The 20,837-nt window shown below is 38.0% G+C and overlaps 1 protein-coding gene across 38 annotated transcripts in view; it reads left to right on the top strand.

Annotated features, from left to right (window-relative positions):
* Positions 1-20,837, top strand: part of ADGRL2 (adhesion G protein-coupled receptor L2) — a 382,604-nt gene that overhangs the window by 286,714 nt on the left and 75,053 nt on the right. Inside the window, exon 2 of one of the 38 annotated variants that reach the window (XM_046944448.1) lies at positions 5,069-18,723. The exons of the other annotated variants lie outside the window; for them this stretch is intronic. Within the exon in view, the coding sequence (XP_046800404.1) occupies positions 18,669-18,723 (55 nt within the window). The 5' untranslated portion in view covers positions 5,069-18,668. The remainder of the gene's footprint in view (positions 1-5,068; positions 18,724-20,837) is intronic. 38 annotated transcript variants of the gene reach the window in all.

The following is a 20,837-nucleotide window of genomic DNA, read 5'->3' as shown; positions in this document are numbered from 1 at the left end:
GGATGGCTCTCTTCCAAGCTGCATCGCTTCCAAACATGTTGAAGTGACTAAAATTTAGATTTGAAGTATTTAGTTACTCAGAGCCAGCTCTTCAAGGTTTTCTTCCTCCCGTCCCCTGTGTCATCCCCTTTGTTTGTTGTGCTGGGAGATACAAAAACTGTGGGCTGCGGCTTGGAGACTTGAGCAAAAGTTTCTGATGAAAACCAGATGAAGAAAAAGATTTATTTTATAGATGTTTATATTTCAGTTAAAAAAAAAAAAAAAAGTTCTTCTATAGCACTTGCAGTTTCAGACAGTTGGGTCTGCTTAAAGTTTGTGGATTTTTGATTTTGTAGTGCTTACTTGAGCTTCTGTTTTGACTCTTGGGCTCTCATTAGTTTGGCACATGCCTTGCTCTCAAACCGTGCTATAGAAACTTTATAGAATGCTTTAGAGACTTTTTTTCAGTTATTTCTAGTTTTTCCTCCCTTTTCTGTAGCCTGTTAATGTATATGGCTGATCTTCGCCTTTTTGATACTAGTTTTAATCAGTACATAATCGTTAATTCTGGAAAGACTTTTTTAAGCATTTGCAATATTGGTATGGAGGCCTTGAAGTTTGGGCGCACAATTTTTATTCTACTTGACATTAGACATCTGGTCCCACGCCTTCATTATGTTCCTTGTACATTTGTGTTAACCTCAAATAGAATCTGAAGCTGCTGGTGGCCTGACTTGTAATTGCCCGCTACTAGTCAGTAGTAAAAGAGTGTTGTGGGACTTTGAGTTAGCTCTCAGGAGTATGTAGGGCACCTCCTTCCACAGGAGAACCAAAACCTAGCATTTGTTCCTGTAATCGCCCTCTCTCAAAGAGGAATTAACCAGGAGTGATTCTGTTATTGTCTCCTACCTTTACACAGAAATACTCCAGTGCAGATGCACTTGCTCAAGGATCTGGAAACTTGCAAAGTGTTTTCTCTGCTTGATAGGAGTGAAAAGTTATCCCCTTGGAGGGCACCCTATGCTCCAGGCTGAAGGGGCCTACTCTGTCCTTCCTGTTGAATAGCACAAATACTTAGAGTGAAATTCCTTGAGGCCAGAGCCATGACTTATGGTGGGGAAGAACGTGGGCTGTGGGCTCTGGCCTCTGAGCCATCATTGCACAGTGACTGTCACAGCATCAAAGAGAACACTTGGGCAACTGTGGAATGAACAAAACTTCTGTTATGTTTTATTATTATAACGTAACCAACTACAGGGCTGTTAAGGTCCAGTGTAGTGATCCCCTTTTCCTTAACAGTATAACCTAACTTGCTGAGGGAGAATACAACATGCAAGATACAGTTGTAGAGTAGGCTGATGCTGATGTTAAGTATCTATCCTCCAACTGTGATCAAGTATAAATTATTTTAAACCATACAGGCTTGCTGCCAGTGATCTCAGAAGTGAGTAAAAGCTTTAACTAGGCCACTTAGCTCCTGGTCATGCTTCTGATCAAACAATAGTATCCTATACATGTTGAATTCTAGGCCAAGTTAGATCTGTAGTCATAGCCAAAATTACTTGTTCAGTCCTAAAATAAAAATCTTCAACTGCCTTTGGGTTAAAATTTCATAATAGGTCTCTGAAACAAGCTGGTATTGAGAACTCACAATGGTATTAATGTGTTACCAAGGAAATGCTAATTAATACCTACATATCATTTCCACGAAAAGCAAATGCTGAGTGCTTTATTAACCTTTTATCTGAGAGAGGTGGAGAGAAAATGTATGTTCACTATTCATCTATCCTCCCAGAGAGATGGGCAGAAAGGAGATGGAATTGCAGTTTATTATTTCTCCCCAGTAAGAGTGGCAGTGCCAAATGCAGAGTTGATCAGCCTTTGCCTACAGGGAAGCAGGGAAAAGAAGGAAGAAGGGAAAAATCATTTGTGTCTGCTTAGCAGTAGTGATTTTTAGGAGCTGGCTTTGTTAATTCCCCTGTGGATGTGAAGGAAGGAAGGAGAACAACTGAAGGATGGGAGGACAGCCAGGGAGAGGCAACCAGACGCCCTTCAGTGCTGTTTCCATATACTGTGGTTCTTCTACAGAAACATCTTGGTTTGTCTTTAACAAGTAACATCCAAGCACAGTTTGCTTCTGGTTAGTGGTGAAATCATCAGTCTGGAGCAAAAGTTTGGGAGGTGCTAAACTATCTTTTGGCACAAGTAGTGTCTTTTCTGCAGGTGTAGAAATAATCTGGAATTTATTTTTATTTTCCATGTGTTCTGTTTTTTCCAATTCTGTGACAAGTTCATTAAAAATCAGTTATCTAGAAGCAGGAATTATTTGCTTAAAAATTATAGGAAAAAGTAAATATCTGGAGGTAAGAGGATGAGACTAAACTGGTTTTAAAATTTTTGGATGACCTGGTTGCTGAAATTAAGCAATTAAATTTCTTTTTCATTTCAAAAAATGCTGTGCATTTTTAATCTGTCCATATGTAATGCAAAAAAGTTATGCGGATAATTCAAATGGCAGTAGTACGCTCCAGTTGGGAGGGTGCATCCTTATCTGAATCCTAGGTGTTTTTCTCCCCAAAATGTTCAACATACAAATAAGCTTAAGAATTTGATATTCATTTAATTAAAAAAGAAGACTGACTGACTTATTCTAGTGTAACAAAAGAAAGAGTAATGAATCTAGAAATTGGCAAATGGAAGCGCAAATGCGGTGTAAAATCGATGTTTATCAATGTCTGATTATCAATCACTGAGTCATGGTTTCTTTAATAATAGAAATAGATGTAGATAAGAATAAATTGATTCTTTAAATATAGATTTCTTTCTGATGATTTAATTACTGAACTTTAATTTAAACAGCAAGTTAAAGTTAAGTGATTCAAATAAGCTTGATTTACATTAATCCACTCTGCTTTTCCAAAGATATGGATGGCAGTGGCTGTACTTGTCATCCATTCTTTGTTCATGTAGTTATTCTTGGCTTGGAATTCAATAATTATTGCATCAACAGACTGTTCTTATCTCCAAGTATGTAAACATCACAAATGATGTTTCATGTCATATGTAGGAGCAATGTGTGGCAATGGGAACCAAACACCTCCGAAATTTCCTCAAGATTCCTACATTTTTGAGTGCAGAAAAAGCTTCTGTCCATTCTGGGAGTCTGAGGGATGTCTGGGACAATCCTGTCTCTCCACTTCCAAAGGAGTGTCTGAGAAACACTTCTCACCGGCAGGGATCTCTTTTATCTTGATTGCTTCCAGTGGAACTTGGTGGAGTTCTGTTTTCCTATCAAGTACCCTTGGGATTTTACTAAGCACCGTGGAAGTGACCTAAATCTCTGCCTTTATCACATAATTAACATCATAATTTAGGGGTGGAACATGCTTCATTGTTTGGTGGTTATCTTGAATCCACCTTTTAAGAGCAAAAGACAAAAAGGATCCGAGAATGCGTTTGTGAATGTATTTACCAAACTTAAAGGCAGACAGGAGATTTACAGCGCAGAAATAGAATTAGAACGCTGCCTCAGTCTACTAGCGATTTAAATAAACTCCAAGGGGTTTCTTTTGTCTGTTTTAGGCTGGTAGGGCTTTTGTGCAGCCCTGTGACTAGGGATCAACCTTGCAGCAAGACACTCAATCCTAAAGTTTCCCTTCATGGAAAAAAACCTATATTTGAGGGCTAGTATTCAGACCTGGGGATGTCAGATTTACATTCCCTTCCCTTCTCCAGATTTCTGTGAGTGTAACTTAATTAGTAAGTTGATCTTAACCTTTTCCTGCTGCTGCTTAATTTTTAGAAATGCTAACAACCTTTGGGAATGGTTAGGTGGAGCTATTCCTGTCTAGACAGTAAATACAGCTTAATGACTGTCCTGGTCTTTAAACAATCTTTAACTCCTTGTGAAGTACAGGCTCCTCTATGCTTTGTAGCACAGGGGGCACCTTCAGCCTCCTGACATCTCTTTGCATAGAAAAAGAACCCTCTGTTCAACCAGAGATGTGTTTATTAGCAATCAAGTGTTATTCAAATCTGGAAATGAGAATAATGCACGTTCATTTTTACTAACACTTAACTGAGGCCAGAAGCAGTAGTAAACAGGCACTCTCGTTTTACAGTTAATGTGTGGGCCCTGACCCCAGCTTGGTCTTTCAGGGATACTGGAACAGTGTATTATGCTTTCTATGACCATTCTCCAAAATGTGGGAGCTAATTTGCTATAATCTGTACTGTCTGGAGAGTTATTACTGACCTCCGTGTTTGCTTTCAAAAGACAGCATTCTTTATAGAAGTTTGAAGCCAGACATCAAAGTATTAATTTTGATGGACACTGCATTTCACAGAAATTCTGAGGGAGTTGTCAAAATGTGAAAGCAAACATCACAGAGGAAAAACAACCAAATGCTGGTTTTAGTTACTTTAATCTATTCTAGTTTTGTATAAACACATTTATGATGTTGCTTACTGCTGGCTCTGTATTCTTTTGGGTGTGAAGATGTCCTTGATTCCTGTCTCAGGCGGTGTTTCTTCTCACTTCATCAGAAATTGGTCCTGATTGACAACAGACATTTGTGTTTTTTAAACTGGCTTTTAGGAATAGTCACAGTGCCACAAAGAAAAATAGAAGACATATGTCCCTGGAAGTGTGTAGCGAACGTAATCTATTCAGAGTAGTAGTTTCCAATGGGCTAGCAGCAGGAAAACTTAAACACATGCATTCAAGAGTCAGTCTTCATCTGCTTATCCTAAAAATGTGTGCTTTTAGGGGGAAAAAAAAATCATCTATGGAAATCCTTTCTATTGAAGATTTTACTCAAACCTTTGAAAATTTCTGTAATTCGCTTTGCTGAGGTGATCGTGTCTGCAACAGTCTTTGCTAACATTTAAGATTAAGGTGACTAGGTTTAAGTATAAAATTTATTTTTTAATGTAGATTAAAATATGAACAAAGTAAGTGCTGTACTTATTCATGTTCTAATACAGCCCACACAAAGAAAACAGGAAAGTTAAGACTCAAGGTCTATTCTATAATTCAGGGTTTTTACTGAAATTTGAAGGCAATTTAAACCACCTACTTATTTCAAAGGTACTATCGATAGACCACCTGCTGTTGACATGCACTAAGAAAGATGGAAGGATGTAAATGAGTTTTAGAGATTTGCCTGCCTTTGAATACAAATGAGGCTAAAACCCTCCTGTCCTGCACTCCAGCAGTCAACTACCAGAATGTTTTCAGTGTGCTTTAGTGGAAAGTGAGTGTTGTCATCACAAATTATCATTAGACTTCACTGTTGTTGACTACTTGTTAGCAATTGATAATTTGAGTGTAATACAGTTAGAATATTTCAGGTATGTCACAAACTGTGTTCTTTGTAACTGCTTTTTGACAATGACAAGCTCCTTCCACCCGAAACTTGGAAAGGCTTGTCTCGGCAGAGATAACTATGGAAGCATTTGTGGTGGAAAGTCAGATTTCAAGCTGGATTGTCTGAAAGAGGGTAGAGACTAGAAAACTGCCTATCCTGATGTTGTAAATGTTCTTCCAGGGGAAGATGTGTAAATTTACCTGACAGTAGTCTGCTTTTTTGTTGTGAACACCACTAGCCTTAGAAATTAAAATAAAGATTGTAGAAATGTCAGTAACTTTCTTTTAATGTGGATGCCTTTGTGATTAATACATTATTTCTTCCAGTGGCTTAACAAAAAAGTAGGAAACAAACAATTAAGAGCAGGAAGAGCTGAGCTACTTTTTGGGGTGACGAGATAAAAATCTGAACAATTGGGACTGTCCCCTTGGAATAGCACAGTTGGCTGCTGTGGAAGTTTTTTGGACTGATTTCCATTCATTGTTTTCAGTGAGCCTCCTTCAAGAGTCTGAAAGACATTTTTTAAAGGCAGAACCTCTTCTTTCTTCACTTGTGAATTTTGAAAGCCCTCTGCACTAATTCATCTGTGATTGAAAACTGCCACTAGCTGTCTCCTCCCATAGTACCAGCCATCCCTTTGAATGTTGGCCACCTATTCCTTGCTTATGCGTGGCTTCAAAAGCACAAAGAAGCAGGTTGTCCTAAATGACAGCTTTCACTGTCAAGATCACAGGTCAAAATGGAAGACGAATGCTTCAGGATGATCCGATAGAACAAGATAGTATCCGAATGCCTTCGAATACTGATTTTACAGTTGAATTCAACACTGTAAAACTTACAAGTCAAAGAAATGTCTCCCAGTCCTTAAATAGGCAGCTATCATAGAAGTAATTTGCTTATGAGACACTTTTCTTTCTGGAAGACCAGCCTGTCTCAGTACCCATCAAAAATAAATCAATTTCCTGTGGAAACTGGCATAAATCTTTCAGATTGTTTCTTAGCATTTCTGCAGCATTTGTCAGAGTTGATGTTAGCTATGTAGCTTTCTATTGTCTCATAATGAATTGTAGCAGTAGATGAAGAAAACAATATTAATCTGTTTTTGTTAATCCTATTTTGTAATTAAATACATCTTTTATATGAATTCTGTTAAGATTTGAATGAAAGGGGATTTATGAAAACATGACTTGCTTTTTATAAGATAGTTTTAGGATTATGAAATCAACACGGAAAAAGAAAAGTTTGACTTGCTCACAGAGCAAAAGATTTTCTTTGTTATTCTTGCTTTGCTGGTGCTATGGAAAAAAAAAAATAAGAGCGTTCAAGCTGGGTTTGCCTGTGGTTTAACTCTAATTCTATAGGCTGCACACTCTTTCTCCCCAAAATCCCCACAGCAAGTGACCTTGTCAAACAAAAGTGTGGAATAATGGGAGGCAGCCCAGGGACTGTGGCTCATTTACAAGCAGCTGTTTGCTACTGTCAGAACAAAGGCAAATCAAAGTTGCATTAACGGGGTATGACAGGCACAGTGAGCAGCTCCCCAACAATGTTCATCCTCTTGTGTTGTTCTGGTTATAATACTGGTTTGCCTGAAGGAGAAAATGGTCATAAGGTCAAGTCAGATGTGGATGTTTTCAAAAGCCTTTCAAAATTGCACACATTTTTCAGCTGATCAACTATTGATGTTTTAAACAAAATTAGCATAACAGCAAATAAATACATATTTATGTGTATGCCTGGCTTTTGGTATGAGAATTAGAACCACACAGAGAATTAATAATTATGTCTTCAAGGCAAGATTAGTGTCATCTGGCCTTCTCTGGAAGTCTGAGTCATTCAGTCCAAGAACTAAAGCAACTGTACGTAATGCTGCTTTTAAATTCCTAGATGGTATTCAGGCATGGTTGGAGGATTGCTCTGTTCTCTTTTGTAGTTTACTACTTCACTAGAATTTTTCTCTGCACCTTGCAAGACAGCACCAAATTATCTCATACTTCTGTGAGGTAGTTACCCATCTGACATATATAGCTTTCCCCAAAGTTCCGTTAAAAGCGTATTCTGAATTCTGAGAAAGTCATGACTTAAGGTCTACTGTTTGCTTAGGTTAAGCTTGATAATGTGTGTTGACTTGGAAGACCCAGAAGCACTGAAAGTCAAAGAGATTCCTTACAAAGCAGTGGAAATACTTAGCCAAAAAGGGCCAGTTGTGACTTCATGTAGCATGCAGTAGGATTGTTTTGAGCTGTGTGAATGAGACTTGTATAACTTGAGTCTGTACTGCTCGACACCAGTCTGTCATCTGAAATTGCTCTGAATCAGTGAGGCTTGGTGAGAGCATGTCTGAAAATGGCTTGGAAGTAACGGAAATTCAGGCAGAAAGGGCAGGAGAATTGCTGGACATGAGCTTTATAACAAGGCGCACAATAGGCAGCACATTTCACACTGTATATTGTATCTCGTGTAGCATGGTAAAGGCTGAATGCAGAGTGACTTTAACAGTCCCTGAAGTGCAGTATTTCCCAAGAAATGCACAGTTTGAAGTGCCAAACTTCCATTATGAAATTTATAAATAAAAATAAAGAAAGCAGTAAGACTTATTTATTGGGTAAATTGATACAGTTACTACATCATTAATAGTTGTCAAAAAGATCTATTTTTTTCCAAAAAAAAAAAAAAAAAAAAAAAACTGAGAAAGCCTTTTATGTTTAGCAAGTATTTTACTACTATCATAAATTCCTGAATTACTGGATTACTTTTAGATAGGGAGAGGGAGACCAAGAAGAGCAAGAAGGAAAAATGCTTTTACATTGAAATATCCTGCAGATTTAAGACAGCAGTGGAGTACGTTTTGATAATGGTATTTGACATCTGCTGTATTTCCCAATTCAACATATGATAAAGTTCTTCTAGAATTTAATAATTTGAAGTCCAATTACTTTGTGTTTCAACAATTTTCGTTAGGTATGATGGGAATATACTGTTACAAATAACGCTGATAAAGGGCCATTAAGGTGTGACCAATATATCTTCTAACCTTTAGAGATAGCATACTCTTATTTGATACCTTTTAGGGTAAAACTTTCAAAAGTGCAGTGGTTTGCATGCATACAAAGTTGTACTGACAACATCTTCTAAAGTGCTAACATGAATGTGAATTTAATTTAATTTATTCTCACAAACTTGCAGTTCTAGCTGTATGTGTTATAGTATCATGTACAGGTGCCAGCCAAGATTACAGCTCCATTGAGCTCTACTCATCCAAAAAGTTCTATATTTATCAGCCTGGAGGGCTTGTCGAGTTTCCTCTTCTGCTGCCGTTATCAACTGTTTTGAAATATTCAAAACCTTAAGTGATATTGAAAACTTACCCAGTGTTCAAAGCACATTGTATATTTTGAGGTGAGAAATAGAGCTGTACTTGTAGAAGTGTTCTGGCATTTAACTTAATGCTGAAAATAGAAGAACATAGTTTTTATAAGAGATTTGGTAATATTTTGTTCTTTAAAATGTTCAGATTTCTTGTGCTGCTCTGGATGTCACAAAATGGCAGCAGTTTTGTATCATCTTTGGTCAGTATATTCAGCAGTAATTAAAGAAATAGAGATTTTATTTTGTTGTGAATCAGTCTGTTAAACTCACATGATAATTTCCTAAATTCCTTTCAGTAATGGTCCTATTCTTGATGGGAAAGGAGGACATTTTGTGCATTACTTTGCTTGAATGGTACTAACAGACTAGCAGATGGTCACTTTCCAACTGGTTTGCCTTGAAAAAAGAAATTAAAATATTATAGTGCCAGGGAGAGATGTTGTAATGTGTCCCTTTCAAATTAACAGGTCGTTTTTTCTACTATTTTATGATTGTAAAATAGCTCAATGTCACATAAAAGGTTAAAAGCTGAAGTAAATGGCATCATGGGAAATTTGAAATAAATAGGGACTCATATGGTTTATGGCTCTATACTTGAACACACAAGGAATATATTTCTTTCCTTTAAAAGGCACTCTGTAAGAGCTTGCCATGTTAGTATGAATTGTGGTCACAATAGATTTTATTTTGAGTAGTTTTAATTCACAAGGTAACATCTTTTGTTTACTAAATTACACTTAGTAAAGGCTGGTTGTTCAAACTGTTTTCAAGCCTAAGAGAGAATGAAGTACTTTCCGAAAAAAATTTGAAGCTCTGGATTCCAGTTCATTGCATCATTTCGCTTGTGTCTTAACGGTTACTTTTCATAGAGCACGGACCTTCAGAACTGATTAAGTTTTAAACTCCAAACTGTCAGATATTTTATATTAGTGCCAAATTTGTTTCTCATGGTAAAACTGTCTCCGCTATGATGTTCTGTGAGCCCTTGTTCCAGCAACCCTGCTGAGCAAGACTTGGACAAATTTTTTAGTTAGCGTATGTCCCGATGGCTTCTTTATTGCTATGCAGGTGAAGAGCAGGTTGATGAGAAAGCCCTCATAAAGCTTGTCAGTGCAAGATAGCCATGATTTGCTCTGATACACAATCAGCTAGGAGTTGTTACAAGGTTAGTGCCTATAGCGCTAAGAGGAGATGTTTAAAACTGAACTGTGAAAACAGGAAATGTCTGTGATTTACATATGTAAAATTGTTACAGTCATATCATCAACAGAGGTAACCTTTAAAATTATCAGTCACGTGCAGCTACAGTGTTTGTATTACATTCAACAAAAAATGCTACTGTTTTCTATTTTGGAATTTGTTTTCAGTCTTGTTCTGCGCTCACACAAAGTGGCTTATGCATTAGTTGCCTATATTGTTTCAATATCTCTCTAATTTTTCTGTTTTGCTTCCTGACGTCCTTTGCTCAATATAGTTGGTAATCTGTGAGGAAATACAGAATGCGTTGACTTTATTTCTTAGCAGAAGACTGGCAGTTGTAACTGCAAACATAGGCTATTCAGATAGGTGATGAAGCCTGAAGATGTAATTTCACCAAAAGCTAGTTTAGACCAATTAAAATCAATAACCATTTCTCATAACTCTAGCAGAAGGAAGCTGGGATATTTGTGTGGGATGTTTTACAGAGACATACTGAAGCAGCTTTTGAGCTCAGAACGGGTCAGACCCTGCAGCTGGACTAGCCCAACCCACTGGGCTCTGGTGGCTGGTGCTTGGTGTGGAGCTGCCTGCTGCATGGCTCTTAGCTGTCTGGAAGTGCAGATGATAACTGGAAGTTTAGCTTGAACCTAAGCACAGAGGTAAGGACAAAAAGATGATGGATAGAGCCTGTTCAAACAGAGGATATAAACGTTCCAAAGAATTAACAAGTCAAATTGACATGCTGGAAGACAGTTTAGAGGAGAAGTACGAGGTTGCTTTGGCTTCCTACCAACAGAAGAGACTGAGGTATTTATTTCACAGTGGATTATGACAGAGCAGGGGCTGGGTGTTATTGAACTCATTCTCCAGCATGTAGTGGCGCTGGGAAAGCCAGTCAGATGACATTAGGAGTGATGTTCAAACTCTTGCGTAAAAGAGAGAGAGTGTCATGGAGATGTTTAGCCCTAAAAGTTGAAGATCACTTAAATGTTGGAAATGACATTAAAATAAACAGGTTGCTGTCGTTGTGTTCAGGAATCCAGACTAATTTTTCAAATAAGAATAAAATAGTGGTAAGAGTGTGCCATAATAAATTATCTGTAAATCAGCTGAAGGCCTTTTTTTCTTCAGATGGATGCTGCATGCATATTTGGTAAATGAACATGTTTATGTCCAAGTGGCACATTCATTTCTTTTGCATTATCTTTCCTAATGGAAACCTTTATTTGTCTTTTTCATGTTTTTTTTTTTTTTTTCTTAAGGTGATTGAATTTTAGAGGCAAATGCAGTGATACAGTCACTAATATGCGTTATTGTAATTGGCTGTAATTAATCCATAATTGCACCTTTTTAACAGGGATGACAATGACAAGGACAAGTTTTTAAATGATGTAGGAATAATTCTTCATATATACGATTTAGCTTTTTATCTGGAAGAGGCATTTGGACTAAAGAGTATTTTGGGTGGATAGGTGAAGGAAGGAGTCCATTTTGGTCTGAATTATCCAATGCTGCTGTGATATCATGCACTGTTTTGTCATAAAAATCAAAGATAACTTTGTCCAAGTTCACTTAGTTACCAAAAAACCTACCTTGTACTTCCAGGGTAAAGGAATACGGGGAGGGAGTTTCATTCAGTTTGGGAAGGGTTTGTTCTGCTTTGAGCCTGATCTGGAACAACCACCTAATACTTTTGTGTTTCATATTTACAGATCTGTTGAACAAAAGTTTTTATCAATATTCTTATTTTATTTTGGAATACTTGAACATTATAGCAGAAAAACTGTGTTGCGCTATGTTTTCTTCATGTGCTTGATTTATGGATTAGGATTTAAGACCAGATTTATCCATTATTAAAATAGCAAGGTAACAGTCAACAAGTTGTAGCATTTCAAACAAGAATCAGTCACAGATCTTCCTTTAGAAGCCCTTTTGGTAGTGTTTATCTCTCTAGTTCCTAAAGGGAGATTTTCTTTTCTTTTTTTTTTTCCACTCAACAATCTTTCCTAGTCTGGATTTTCTATAGCTTAAAGTCAGCTGGGAACATAATGTACTTGCCTGTCGTTCCTCCTATTTCCTTACTTTGAAGATACTTCCTTTAAAATGTTTCAGGATTTCTTGAGGGATGAGATAGGGACTCTAATATAGCATTTTCCCTCTATTGGCCTTCCTGGTGTTGAAGTACTGGGAACTGTGTATGCTCCAAGTTTTGTGTGCGTCCAGCAGTGATGTGCAGTTTCACCAAAAACAAAAGGAAAAAACAACTTTAGATATGTTTATAAAAGGTAATGATCATTGTGAGGGGGAAAAAAGACAGCAATGCAGTCAGCTAACTAAATGACTTGGCACTGAATCAATTTTAATCTTTTCTGCTCTTTTTTTGTTGTTATTGTTGTTGAAGCATTCGTTTTGTTTTGAACTTCCTTTTCTCTACACATCTCTCTTCTATAGCCATCTCACATATCCACAAGTAAAACAGGGAACAATCTCTGATGGGAGGGCATGCTTGGGAAGTGGGAGCTCCAGGGCAACTGGAGGTTCCTGGGACTTGTGGCAAGCCGAGATAACCAGGCTCAAGATTTGAGCAACAGTAAATTAGGAGTGCCCATCTAGTAAACACAGCTGCAGAGACCTTTCAGTGCCACAATCAAGCCAGTCAGTCCCATTTGTAATGTCAAAGGTGACGGAAGCATGCTGGAGTCCTGCAGTTAGCTGCTGTGCAGGTTGGAGGAGTGGCGCCGAATGGTGGGCGGCATGGCGGCCTGTCCTGTCAGGCCTGTGCCGTGCTACGTGCAGGGCTGCCGGAGAGGAACAGACAAGCTACTTCCTCAGTCTCTGACCAGAATGCATGATAAGGCTCGATGTCAAAAAGGGCAAGATTGGGCTCACAGCAATTATGGCAGAGGCATACTAGTTTCCTTGACAACCAGATTGAGGATTCTTTGTGATTTATTATTTGCCACTTCAGACTCTCTTTCTCTGATTTAATTAAGGAAAGGAATTTCCGTAAGTCCCCTCCCTTCCAAATCTGAGTACCCGTTACTATTGTTATGACTAGCCACAACCATCCCAGACTGATGCTGCTCTAAACTAGCTGCAAATCAGACTCAGCATTGAGCTTTTGAAATTTCGGGCAGGTTGCTCAGACAGCAGCTAACTGAAATTCAATGAGTATTATGTTGGGTGATGATTTGTTAATCTGCACTTACTACAAGGGATAATAGACATCTGCACTCACCACCACCATCCCACCCCCCCCCCCCCCCCCCCCCCCCCCCCGGGATTTTTTCAAAGGCAAGGCACTTCAACAAGTGATGCTATTCTCCATTATCCTTAGAGCTGTAGAAAAGACAAAATAGTATTTGCAGGCACCAGTTTCTTCCCTTGTTTTGGTGCTAGGTGATCTTTAAGGTACCTTCCAACCTAAGCCATTCTATAATTCATGTTATTTTCTCCTTGAAGGCTTTATTAGTGATAGATCAGCCACAACTGTGTACTCTAAAAGTGCACTTCTGAGGTTTCTTTAGTGTACCAGTTGCACACATGTTCGAAACATAAATTCTCTTTTAAACACGGCTAAAGATAGGGAGTAGTGTTAGTCTGATCTAACATCATGTGTATTCCAAGTATGTGTTTTCCACATTTATAAAGCACTGGCTAAATCATCATCTAGAGGGTCTATTCTAAATTTAGTAATTTGAAATAGAATTTTGAACACAATAATTTATGTAATAGAGATTTTTTTTTTTATTCAAATATCATTTGCAAATCTGTGTCATTATATTTCAAGACTGAGATTGGGTCCTCCAAAGGGCATTTTTTTCTTGAAGTACTTTCCTGGGTTGCATATTTTTTATTTCGTATTCAGCATGAGGTGTCTGCTGCATTTAATAAAATAAAATGAAGGTCACAGAAGATCACTAGTTTCTCCATAATGTTTCCCAGTAGATGACTGGAAAAAAGGTAGCAATTGAAATGGATTGAGGATCCTCCATGCAGACTATATAGAAAATCTGTGTCACTCTTAAATTATAGGGAGGGATTGTAGTTTAGTTTTCATTGTGTTTATTTTACGGTGACTGTTGTTTTTGCACCACCTCAGTCATAATTTCAAAAGTTTGTACGTGTTTTGTTGGCTTTAGTGCAGGGAGTTCCTGAAGTGAGTCAGTGGGTGTTGCTTATCCTTTGGATTGAACATGAAGCTCATTGAGTCCCTAAAAAGGCTTAGAGTGGCCCAAACATAAGCTCACTAATATGCCTAGTCCTAGATCACTAATGTACCAGTGCCCATTAGGCTCTTGAGGGAACTGACTACTGAAGATTCTTACTTAAAATGGAGTAGAATAATGAAGCTCATTAATGTATTTTTCATTAGAACAAGAATATTGAGTGTCCAGGTTAAATTCTAAGAAATCTATCCCACAGGTTAATGACAAAGCTCACAATGACATTAGTGGTGCAGGATGAGAACTTAATTGGTGTAATTAAGATTCTCCTTACCTAAAATTCTGTTATTTTCAAGTAGATAAAATATTGTAAAATGAATACTATGAAGAATCATAAAATGTTGGGTCTCAACACCTCATTCAGAGATGATAGCAGTTCAGTGGGAGATAATATTATTTCTGTATTTTTTGTTTGATTCATAAAGTACCCTTGTCACCTTCTAGAGGCTTGTGCATGTGAAAACCATCTTTGTGAAAAGCAGGACTCTGCCTGGTTTTGCAGTTCCACGGTTTTCTGCATTAAGTTTTTAAAGATAACATGGGCCTTGCATTACTGAAGCTGATAAGAATCTGGACTTCAAATTCAGTGGGGGCAGAGACTGAATAGGCGCTAAAGCTGTGCTGAGGAATTGTTTAGTCTCATTGAGTAAAACTTACTTTGGAGTGGCGCAGACTTAGGAAAAATAGTATTTGTAAAAAAAAAAAAAAAATACAGCTTCCTTACTATGTGCTTTCAAGGGAGTCTGAACCCTCAATTATAAATGACTATGTCAGAATGCCTAATTTAAATGGTTACCCTAACACCTGCTCATTCTTGCCTCCTTTGGCCACCCCTAACCTTCTCCATCCCTTCTTGGCATCCCCAGAAGATTAGCAACTCCCTCCTCGATTACACTGTCATCACAGCTGCTTTGATCACACTCTCAGCTTGCTCTGGAAATCATCTTGATTAATAAAACTCAGCACTGTCAGAAAAACAACAGTGTGCGTGGCTTGACAAGTCATGGAACCCTGGCAGGCAGCTGAATGGGGCAGGGTAGGAGGCGTCAGCCCCCGGGACCTGCGGCCTCACTTCTGCCTCCCACCCGGCCATTAGCTCGCCCACCATCCCCTCGGACTTGCCATAGCTACCCATCTGTTTGTACGCCTAAATTATGTATCGTGAGAATGTGGTGCTTTCCAGAGGAAAGTGTTGTTTTGGTGTGGAGAAAAGTGAAGCAATTGCATCTTTTATACTTCACAGCTGCCTCCTCCAGAAATACTTGCTGTAGACGCTTAGGGAAAGATGTTTTTAAAATAGAACTGTGACCTGGTATGGTGAAAGACTATGTAGAATGAATTAATTATTGAGGAAATTTGCCTTCCACATCTGTATTAACAGTGTAGTAGTTCTGCCTTGCTTGCTGTTGTTGAGCTTGAACATTCTACTGTATTTTTTTTCCCTTGGTCTGATGCAATTTTCCCAGTCCTTTCTTTTATTATTGGTCTTATTAAGATCAATGAACAACACTGGAAACATGGTCTTTCAGCTATTAGAAGTGTACTTCTAAATAGCAGTAATTAGCAAATGCAAAGTTTTCCTTTCTCTAGCGTGTTACAGTGTGTATTCATCCCTTTTGTGACTTTCTGATGTAAATAGCATCAATTATGGAACTCTATCACATAATTAGGGAAATTATTTACTTTCTGTCTTAGCACACAGAGGTTTCAGGGATCCTGATTTTTTTTCATTTGTTTCATTTGAGCACTCATTAGATAGTTCTCTTAAAAACTGAGGAAATTTCTTGTTCTCATATTGTAACAGTTGTGGTAGAAGGGGGAATGAATTCTGGCAATAAAAGCAGAACCCAAATTCAGAAGTCCTGAATTTGAGTCCAGGTGGAATTTAGCCTTTCTGTCAATGTATCTCACTCATCCTTTGTATCTGTTTGCAAGAGGCCAATGGATATGTAATCCCTTTGTAGGTCATTTGGACAGAATTGCAGAGGTGCATATTTCCTTTATTTATCCAGGAGATGGTACCTCTGTTGCCATTATTACTCCCTGCTGCGCAGGGAGCATGGAAGAAATGTGTATGTGCCTTAAGACTTCTTAAATCACCTTTTCATTTGTAAACAAATAGTTTCCCTTTCCTCATGCAATTTATTATTCAGAGGATGCTTTCAAGTATCTATGCTGGATTACTACATTATTCCTGGAATTTGCCAGAACTTTAGGTATATTGTAAAAACTACACATGGTATATCCCTCTTCTCTCTATAATAGTCTTTTAGAAATCCACAAATATTTCAAAGAAGGTAAGGTCAGGAAGAAAGCCTTTCACTCTGACAGGCGTTTTCTGAGATTGCTTGCTACTCTTGTCTCATATCTATTTGGGGGAATATTTGAAGTGACGGCACATTTACCTTCAAGTAGATTTATCGCATTGTTCTACTTGCTTTCAAAAAGTATGACTGTGTATTTCGGGTTCTCAGTTTCATCAGTGGGATCTTGAGCCTTTGTTTCCGTGGACATCTTTCTACTCCTGAGTCCTTGGTAACATTTTAGAAGCTATACTGAATAAGAAGGGGTATCGCTCTGCTCTTTGTATACTCACAAGCAATCCTTAAATGTGAAGTGGCTTGCTGTCATTAAAATTAACCACATAATTTTCCCACTGTAAATTATACTGTGACAATTGACTCCACCCCATCATTTTATTGAAATGAGAGAGTATATGAACTCTTACATTGTGGCGTGGTTCCACTTCTAATGTATACATAATTCTGTTTGTAAACAAGAAAATGCCCCCTTTATAATTTTACAACTACAGTCTCAGATGTTATCACACCTCAGCATTTGTACTGTATTTTTTATTAAATATCTGATAATTGTTTAGGACTATATTTATATCTAATATTTTTAAACTGTTGCTTGTTAAATAACACTGTCTTTAAAGTGACCCAAAATGTAAGAGTTGATCTAGTTCTCTGTATTTTATTGAGATAAAAAGTTTTGATTTTTCTGGCAGGTTAGGATTATAACCTACTTAGGAATCACAACTAGGGTTATCGCTGACACCACCATGTCATCTGGAATGATTCAGATTTCACTCATGTGCTTATTCCCAAAGAACTGGTTAAACTCTGCATGTTTCTATCAACTTCTGGGGTGATGAGGCTTTGGGTTTCTTCAAAATGGAAAAGAGAAAGACCAAAAGTATGTCGTATTTGTGAGCTGTTCACTATTAATACTACTGATGGAAATCCTAGCCCTTTCTTCCTCTTCACCCACCCTCCCTCAACAGATGGTTCCCAATAAAAAAAATGATTGAGATAAAGGGAAATACAAATTGTTGTCCAAATACATTTTTATAGAAAATAAAAGAATATTTATTTTTATTCAGCTACCAACGTCCTGTGCAGGGGAGGAAGTAATTCAATGGGAAATCCTGTTGACACGACATTTCTGACACATCACCCTTTGTGTATCGTACCTCCTTGTTTCAGAGCTTGTTTCTAATTCAGAAGCTTCTCCTTCCTGACAGGTGGTATGCTCAGTTAGTTCACAGTTGGTAAACTGGAGATAACCTCCAGGAGGGGGATTTACGGAGACCATGGGACTTATTTGCCTGGAGAAATTTTGAAGATGCAGTGAGAAAGAAAAGGGTAGTGCTTTCTGTGAGCTGGCTAAGTACCAAGTATGTGTGATGTGAAGGAAAAAAGGAAGGAGATTCTTAAAGCCTGAGAACAGACATCTGGCTGGCAAAAGAAAAGAAATATCATTGACAGATGAATACCATTTCAAACTGGAATAATTTTAGATCAAGAGGGCAAAGTTTTGCTCTCACACATGGAGCTCCCCTTGAAAGGGATGGGAAAGGTGTGTGCATTTGAGAATAAAATTTGGTTATAAGTGAGAACTGAACAACATGCATATTTTTACACTAGATATTTAGACTTTAATGTTTAGATCACATGGCTTCCATCTGCCATATGTAGGCATTGCTAACATACTGCCAGGGACCAGGCTCTGGTTTGGTGACTTTCATTAAAGGAATTAGTAGTTTCTATCCAGTTTGTGTGGTGGGATTCAAAGTGCAGAAGCCCAGTTTCACAGTTTAGCATTAATTAGCACTCTTGTGGCAGCCTCAGCAGGGAGGAGAAGGATTAAATGGGCATGAAGACCAAACTATCTCTTTTCCCATAGTGGTGATTCCTTCAAAATAGAGTTAAGATGTGATGGACTAAAATGGGGAAGCTTGCCCAGCTGCTGCCTGGGCTGTTCTTGTTCTGGGTGATTGAAGGACTTCAGTCTGCAGTTCTGTCAATGTAGCACTCTTTTCTCTCCTGCTCTTAAAAAGAAAAAACAAAAACCTCAAACCACAGAAAACCACCACCACCAAAAAGGGAAGGAAAAAAAAATAAAAGCAACTTAGAGAGTCACGTTCTCACCCTCTGAATGAGGGATGAGAGCCGTTTGGGAAAATTTAAATGAGATCTTTGCCAACCACGTACAGGAAGGATCGACACATTAAAAAGCTAAGATGCTGCTGCTAACTTGTGATTTTGCTGAATCATTCAACAAGGTGCAGAAGGCAGGTAAGCCTTAGCTCTTTTTTTGCTGAAGAGAGCCTCACAGGGATATTTTTGAGAATTGCATGGAGACTGGGAAATGCACGAGGAAAATTGTAATAAGTTTCAGTGAACCTGGAAGGCAGGACTCGTCCTGGTGAGTCAGAGGGTGTAACTTAGGCTTCTGTCCTGAATTTCATTAATCAGCTGTACCGTGCTTTGTGTTTGTGCACACTGAATATTAAGTATATAATTACAGAAAATTACTTACTGTTGTAATTCTGCTGCTCACGCTGAAATTTGACAAGAGTTTTTTTTTTTAAAGTTAAGTGCTTTTTTAAGACTAAGTTAGTCTAATAAGTTGTGAAAATTGATCATTAAAAAGCCATCATTAGTTAATATTTCTAAAAGCTCTTATGGCTAACAAACCCCACTTTTGTTTTGCGAGAGATAGGTTTCCAGATTTTATTCAAATAATTAAAATATGTGAGAGTTTGTCTGAGAAACTGAATTCTGGAAACTGGTGCTAAAAATCACCCCTCGCAGCTAATTTATTCAACGAAATGGTTGCCTTGCTTCAGTGTAATTTATGTGCACATTTAAATGATTAAGTGTGTTCATTAGGGCTTAAGACCTCTTTGTTAAAGTTCCAATCAAGAACGAACTTTCCTGTACATTGTTTTCAGTTAATCCCATTTTTATGAATGGGTTAAAAAAAAAAAAGAGAGAGAGAGAGAAAGATGCCTCTTCCTAGAAAATAGATTTCCTTCAATAACTAATCCTTTTTTTTCTCCAGCTTGCATCATCTTAAATGAAAATAATGAGTCTATACTTAAAACAGCAAAGAATACAGCTACAGGAGAATAGTTTTGAAATGATCGCTTCCTGCCTAATTTTATCCAGACTGGAACAGTGGGGTTTTGTCTGCCGTGCCGCAGCTCTGGCTGTTCATGTGCTATCTGGTGGCTTTCAGTGAAAGAAGAGCAGAGTGCTGTGAACTCCAGACCTCTGTGCAGTATCAGAAGCTCTCGCTGTGCCAATGTAATCTTTTAATAGACATGCTTGCCAGAAGGACTTTTTTTTCCCTTCAAAGATAGAATTAGAAAGCACAGTTGTCTTTTAAATTGCATCTATCGTTGTAGTCGTTGGTAGTGATCTGTTGACTAGTATTGGATAATTTAAAAGCTGTTTAACAAAATCACATGCTTGTCTGTATGAAATGTATACAGCGCTGAGAGATGGAGAGAGAAGTCTCCCTTGACATACGTGCATAGTTTGTGGGATTCTTTAGAAACTGCAGGAAGCCAAGGCTTTTTTGAAGAATTATAAATGCTCTTCAGAGCCCGTGTTCAGAATTTACATGATTTTCAGATGGTGAAGTGTGTTCTGCTGCCCCCGTGCAACCTCTGTGCACGCGTCTGCACCTCACCAAGCAACTGAGAGGATGCTGAGCGCAGGTTTTGTCGGGCTCTGTGTTTGTTCAACATATATTATTGAAATTCTGCCCAGGATGCATTGCTTCATCTTGTGTCAAACTTGAATCATCATGTTTCGTGATTTGGTAAAATAAAAGAGATTGTGAAAGAGACAACTGTAAACATTCTGTTTGAAAAGATGTGCTCTTTTAAAAAGACCTTTCTGTTAGAGCCAAATAACACAAGAAGCAGTATTTCCTTGCTCACTGAGACATATATATGTATTTCTGCAAAGATTTGTTTTGGAATCTCAGTTCTTCCAGTATCCGCGTTCTTTGAAATAATTTTATATTTCCATGTTTACTCTCTCAGTGCTTTAAGTTTTAATCAAAGGTTCCTTGCTTCTGATGTTGAGAAGTACTGATGTTAGCCTGTTTACATTCCACTATTTTTCCTCTGTATGGGGTGAACATTCAAATGTAGTGGCTCCTTTTCGCTTTTATCTACCAAACTTAGCACACACTCTTATTATTGACAGCTCAAGAAGATGGAGTGCTGGTGGGCAGGAAGCTGTGAATTATTAACTTTCCTTTGGACTTTGACAAATTTAGGTTATCTTTCTATAGACAAATCATTTCTTGGTAAGGAACCAGTGGTAAATAAGGCATTGCAAACTTACATAAAACATTTTTAGCCAAATGTGAATCTGATATATTTCAGAAACAC

This window comes from Gallus gallus, chromosome 8 (genome assembly GCF_016699485.2).
Source record: "Gallus gallus isolate bGalGal1 chromosome 8, bGalGal1.mat.broiler.GRCg7b, whole genome shotgun sequence".
Classification (NCBI taxonomy): Eukaryota; Metazoa; Chordata; class Aves; order Galliformes; family Phasianidae; genus Gallus; species Gallus gallus.
This window is presented reverse-complemented; position numbering and strand designations above follow the sequence as displayed.